This window comes from Salmo salar, chromosome 09 (assembly GCF_965601325.2).
Source record: "Salmo salar chromosome 09, fSalSal1, whole genome shotgun sequence".
Taxonomy (NCBI): domain Eukaryota; kingdom Metazoa; phylum Chordata; class Actinopteri; order Salmoniformes; family Salmonidae; genus Salmo; species Salmo salar.
Window position 1 is genome coordinate 116,686,223 of NC_138299.1, and position 6,611 is coordinate 116,692,833.

The 6,611-nt window shown below is 42.5% G+C and overlaps 1 protein-coding gene across 1 annotated transcript; it reads left to right on the forward strand.

Annotated features, from left to right (window-relative positions):
• Positions 1-300: 300 nt before the first annotated feature.
• Positions 301-6,405, forward strand: LOC106612451 (guanylate cyclase soluble subunit beta-2; the record flags this gene model as incomplete). The annotated part of the gene is made up of 11 exons (XM_082955532.1): positions 301-439; positions 877-1,037; positions 1,183-1,282; positions 1,434-1,606; positions 1,912-1,983; positions 2,129-2,251; positions 3,801-4,017; positions 4,289-4,609; positions 5,415-5,563; positions 5,740-5,886; positions 6,247-6,405. Coding segments are annotated over 11 exons (1,761 nt in total), but the record flags the coding sequence as incomplete, so codon positions are not given.
• Between the last annotated feature and the right edge of the window lie 206 nt (positions 6,406-6,611).

The following is a 6,611-nucleotide window of genomic DNA, read 5'->3' on the forward strand; positions in this document are numbered from 1 at the left end:
ATGGATTTATCAACACCTGTTTGAAGTCGCTGGTTGTTGACAAGTTTGGCGAGGAGACATGGATGAAGCTCCGGTAACAATGTTATTAATTAACAGTGGACTCACTAACATCATATTAGACAACATGAATATCTCTTGATAACTGATTCATTGTAATAATATGTTGCGTAATTCCAGAAGGTGGCGTTAAAGGCTAGCATTGAGCACGGCCCCTCAGCGTGGACCTATATGCTAGCTAATTGATGGATTCATTCACTGCTTTCTGTTTATTGGTCATCAATGGGATGTGTAACCTGCTGAAATGAGCTCATCATCATCATCATCATCATCACAATTATATGCAGAGATGAGGCCGGGGTTCAAGATACATTCTTGACATATGAAGTGTACAAAGACGACATCACCATGCAACTGGTGGCTGCGGCCTCCAAGCTACTGGGTAGGCAAATGTATCATTATTTGATGAATAACCAGCGACATCATATCAATGTAGCTCTGGACCAGATCGCGCACCAACGATCTGCACCGGAGCTAATATATATTCTGAGCGGTTTTATAAAAGCGTACAATTCCATGCCAATCACGGTTACTTCCAGATTATGAATTATAATTCAAGTCATGGATTGAGAAATAGCTACAAAAAGTTAGGAATCATTTTAGAATAGTGAATTTCTTGCACTGCATGGCTTGATTTTAAATGGAATCAAAACTCTGTGGCTGACAGGCAAAATACATGACTCAAGATGATGATACAAATACATATTAGGAATATTACATGATAGAACAAAATGTGTTTTATGTGATATTTTACGTAAAGGCGTACATGTTGGTATTAACCTATATATTCATTAGGCCTACTTTATTTTCTGTTCGAAGATGTTAAACCAGAGGTGGTGTTGAGACAATTTGGGGAATATTTTTTTGACTTTTGTAAACGATCTGGATACGACCACATGTTACGGACTCTGGGAGGGAACCTGTTCGAGTTTATCGAGAATCTGGATGCACTGCACAGCTACCTCGCCCTTTCTTACAAGGTATAATGTGTGTGTGTGGGGGGGGGGGGGGGGGGGGGGGTCAAAGGATTCGGTCACGGCCTCGATCTATAAATAGTGGACAATGGACACACGTTATATTTTGGACAGAAAAAAACGGTCAAATGATTTGTAAATATGCTTGCAGGAGATGAACGCGCCGTCATTTCGAGCGGAGAGGAACGGTGACGGCACGATGTTTCTTCACTATTACTCCGACCGCCGAGGCCTATGCCAAATTGTACCCGGTAATTATGCTGAATGCTGCTAGATTAAATTATTGACGTTAAGAACAAATGTGTTATACAACTTAATACACTCAATATCGTGAGATTTTAGCGTGCGTAAAAGTAGGGGCTTTGTGCGTAAAAGTGAAACGACTGTTTCCCATTTCCACAGGTATCATTGAAGCTGTAGCAAAGGACTTCTTCAACAGCGAGATAACGATGGAAATCGTCAACCAAATAGAGGAAGTAGAGAGGACAGGAAAGAAGGAGCATGTAGTATTCCTCGTCACTCAGAAACCGACATTTTCCAGGCGCAACGCAATGCACTGGAACCCAAACAAGGAGGTAAAATCCGGGTCAGGACAGCAGATGACCCACAAATCATTGGCTTGCATCCTAAATGGCACCCTATTCTCTTGATAGTACACCACTTTTGACCAGGGCTCATAGGTAAGAGGGTGCTATTTGCGATGCGTACATAGGCTACAGAAACAAGCAGATGCCATCTCTGAGGAAAGAATTGTCCCTAAACTATCTCAATAACCCAACCCAACACAGACAACTTTCCAAATGGTTTAAAAGTTAACCTTTTTATGCAATTTAACCATAACACGAATTTCCTCCAATGTGTCCCTCGCCCCATCTATCAGGACATACAGAAATCACTGCAGAGGAAACTCCAATCTCAGGGATTTTCCATGTGTAGGAACCACTGGGAGACTGTGAGGGGGTTGGTCCAGCTTGGGAAGGGTAAAGGCCAAACTTCTCTTAACATTCCTTTTCTAATGGATTGGCTCAGTCCGCCTGTCTATTCCATCTCGCTTGTCTTGATATCTCTAATCTTGATATCCTTACTATCGTTAATAGATGTTTGCTTCACTTATAGGCAAACTCTTGAGAGGATTTGAGCCAGTCTACCCGAAGAACCTTTGCATCGACCTGAAGACATTTTGCAATGCCTTTCCCTTCCATATAGTGTTTGACAAGGAGGTACAAAAGTATTATCTCCCAGATTACCTCTTGGTATTGAGTACATGCACTGTAAAAAAAAAAATATATATATATATATATATATATATATATATATATATATATATATATATATATATATATATATTTGGATCAACCCCCCAAAAAATATTTTGTTAGTAAATTTGTTTGGTTTTATCAATTGAAAAAAACAACATTTGTTGAAACCAAATATATCATTCAATGCCAACTGTTACAAACTTTTCCCCATTGGTTAAGCTGAATAGATAACATAAATACAAACTAAATGGCTACAACCCATTTTTTCATGTTGTACCAAGTTGATTTTTCAGTTTGGAGTTACCTATCCAAATTTATTCAATTGGGTTACAAGCAATTAAATCAGTTTCCTGTTAATCAAGATATTAAGTTGGTTCCATAACATGAAATAATGACTCCAAACACTTTCTTTCCATAAGAATTTCACATGAACTGGTTACCGATATTGTAACCAAATGGTGACCGTCTCATCAACTGAAACCTTTCCAGGCTCTTTAGAGTTACAGTACTTACAGAGATATCATAGAAAGAGAAATGTCAAAATTGTTCAACTTCATATTCATCATCTCCAGCACCACCCCAACATGTGAAAAAGGCATGTTTTTATATTTTGTAGTAAAAAAACATATAGGAAGTTAAGCGTTTCCAATAACATCATCGGTGTGCATCATGGGATTTTAACCAATCATGAGGAGGCATTGCCTACTTATTGCCTGTTAATTGTCTACTAATTGGTTGATGATGTCATTGGAAACACTTACCTTCTATCTTTTTTACAACAAAACATAGAAATGCGCCATTTTCACATATGTTGATGTTGGGGTGGTGCTGGAGATGATGAATATGAAGATTTTATTTTTTCAATTTCCCTTTAAGATTCAGTGCTGGCAGTGAACATATAATCATTAAAAAAACAACACATTACTTGGAATGACATTCACTCTCACAGGTGGCCAAAAATAACAAACTGAAAGCCACACCCCCAGTAAGCCATGCCTCCAACTCTTCTGATAGGCTGCCACCGCTATGTGGTGTTGAAAGCAATTTATAAGCTTTAATTCAATTAAAAACATCACATGATTCTTTATTTGATTCATACAAATTGAATAGAATAGGTTAAACGAACCAAAGCGCAATTTTGGATCATGTCAATCACAAAAAGCACTTCAGATGAACAACAGTGCCGTCCCACTTTTTACAGCGTGGTTTAGTAATGCCAGATAATCACTGGGATGGTTTCCCGGACACAGATTAGGCTAGTCATGGGCTAAAAAGCATTCTCAATGGGGAATCTCAATTAGAAGTGCTTCTTAGTCCAGGACTGGGCTTATTGTGTGTCCAGAAACTGGCCCTTTATGTAGATATGAATTGTAATGTTAATACCTGGCTGCTGAAGTGCACTGCTTTTGACCAGAGCCCTATTGACCCTCGTAAAAGTAGTGCACTGCAGTATATAGGGAATAGGGTGAAATTTGGGACCCAGCCTGAATCTCTGCTCCAACCCTTGCAGCTGATGGTGAGACAGGCGGGGGTGAACATCCAGAAGATCGTCCCCGGGCTGCAGACCATGAGCATTCACCTGGACCAGTACTTCAGTATCGTCCACCCCGAGGTCACCTTCACCATCTCCAGCATCAGGAAGTTCATCAACAGCCACTTTGTCCTGCAGACGCGACGGGACATGATGCCCGAGGCCTGGAGGGATAGACCCATGCTGGAGCTCAGAGGTGGAATTAATGAATTAATTGATGAATTAATGAATGAACGGATGAATGAACGGATGAAGTAATGAAAAAATGGATGGATGAACGGATTAATGCATGGATGGATAATAGAAGGAAGGAAGAAATACATGAATGGTTATTTGTTATTGAGTCATGCCACTTATGCAACCTATCCCACCATAACCATTTAACATAAACACACACATCCCCCCTCCATTTAATTTCCCCCCATTCACTCTCTCTTTATCTCCACCCCTTACTCCCCTGTTCCCAGGTCAGATGTTGTGGATGGAGTCTCTGCAGTGCATGCTGTACCAGGCCTCCCCTTTGCTGCGGAGCCTCCACGAGCTGGAGGAGCGGAGCATGCACATCTCTGACATCGCCCCTCACGACGTCACGCGGGACCTCATCCTGCTCAACCAGCAGCGGCTGGCCGAGATGGAGCTCTCCAACCAGCTGGAGAGGAAGAAGGAGGAGCTCCGACACCTGTCCCAGCATCTGGAGGAGGAGAGGACCAAGACGGAGAACCTGCTGTACGCCATGCTGCCCAAACATGTGGCCAACCAGCTGAAGGAGGGGAAGAGAGTGGAAGCAGGTGAATGACACAGGGAGAGGAGAGATGGGGAGAGTAGAACAGAGGAGAGGAAAGGTGCAGAGACGCGAGAAGAGGAGAGAAGAGGAAAGGAGAGGAAGTGGGGAGGAGATGTGGGGAGAGGAGAGTAGGGGAGAAAGGGTGAGGAAAGGAGAAAAGGGAAGAAAGTAGAGAAGATGAGAGTAAAAAAGAGGAGTGGAAAGAAAATAATTGGTGAGAGGATTGGTGTCGTGTGAAATGCCCTAGTAGGGCCAAAAACTCCTTTGCCAATACCTGTACACAGTAGCCTATGCCTCCCTTGCTCTGACACACAACAGACAGTAGAGATGTACAGAGTGGAATTGGGGGGATTTTTGAAGGATATTTCCCTGCCTTGCTGCAGTGTATTACATATTTAATGAAGGCGTGAATTACAGATTGAAACAACACCACGACACAGCCAGCGGCTCCCAGACACATCTGTCTTTGAAGCACAGAACACAGACAGACAGACAAACAAACATAGGCGCAGACAGACGGACACAGACAGCCAGAAAGACAGACAGACATACAGAGATACAAACAGACAAACACGCATGCACAATGCACACACACAACTCTCATGCATGAACAGCACACACACATGCGCACGGACACACACACGAAATTGATTGAAATGAATCAACAGGCCAGCTACATGTGGATAAGTATTAAGCAGAATAACTCGTTTTCACTATTGTTCTCGACATTGTAAAAGGACTGAAACAGTGGTATATTTATGGAAATGGACATATGGTCGGTGGTGGTTGTGGTTATGTTTGCTCTAAAGGAGAGTTCAAGGAGTGCACCATCCTCTTCAGTGATGTGGTCACCTTCACCAACATCTGCTCGGAGTGTGAGCCCATCCAGATCGTCAACATGCTCAACTCCATGTACCTCAAGTTCGACCGGCTCACCACAGTACACACAGTTTATAAGGTAACAAAAATATTACATTTGTCAGATAGGCTAAACATTTATCATTCATAATTGAAACATCTTGTGAATTATTCTACATATCCATCTATTCATTCATCTAGACCAGGCAGCCTGGAATAGCCATTCCAGTACTTAACTCATCAATATCAATCTGCCTGTGGTTGTGTCTGCATCAGGTGGAGACCATAGGTGATGCCTACATGGTGGTAGGTGGCGTGCCCATCCCAGTGTCCAGCCATGCTGAGAGGGTGGCCAACTTTGCCCTGGGCATGATCATAGCAGCTAGGGAGGTCATCAACCCCATCACAGGGGGGCCTATCCAGGTGAGACCCACAGATGGCTGGTGTGTTTGAATGCTGGATTGATTTTTCCCAATATTTTTGTAACATCATTGTTCCATTGATCCAAATCCAAAGGGTTGTATTTCCCTGCCCTTGTCTTTCTTTTTGAGCTGATCTTTCTCAGTTCTCCTGCTAGTTTATTATCACAATACAATACCTCTCTCTGTGTCTGAGGCTGGTCTAGTGGGTAACGCAGCCGCCAGCAGCACATAAAGGTCAACCCCCAGCGTGGATTCGAATCCTTCCACTACTCAATGCTCATTTCCACCCATTTCTGTCTCAATAAAGTAAAAATATCCCACAAAATATATTTAAAAAACAAACAATACCTCTCTGCTGTAGATCCGGGTGGGTGTACACAGCGGGCCGGTTCTAGCTGGTGTGGTGGGGGAGAAGATGCCTCGGTACTGCCTGTTCGGAGACACAGTAAACACGGCGTCTCGCATGGAGAGCCACGGCCTCCCCAACAAGATCCACCTCAGCCCCAGTGTTTACCTGTAAGACCTCAGCTCATGTCACATGACTGAACTGCAGGAAATTAAATCAATCAAGCAATCGATCAAGAAAGCAAGCCAGCAATTTTATTTAGAAAGCCATTTTTACATCAACTGTTGTCAAAAGTGCTTGATGATTGGTTGATTGGTTGGTTGGTTAGTTGGTTGGATGATGGATTGATTTATTGATTTATTAATTGAGTGCTTGATTGG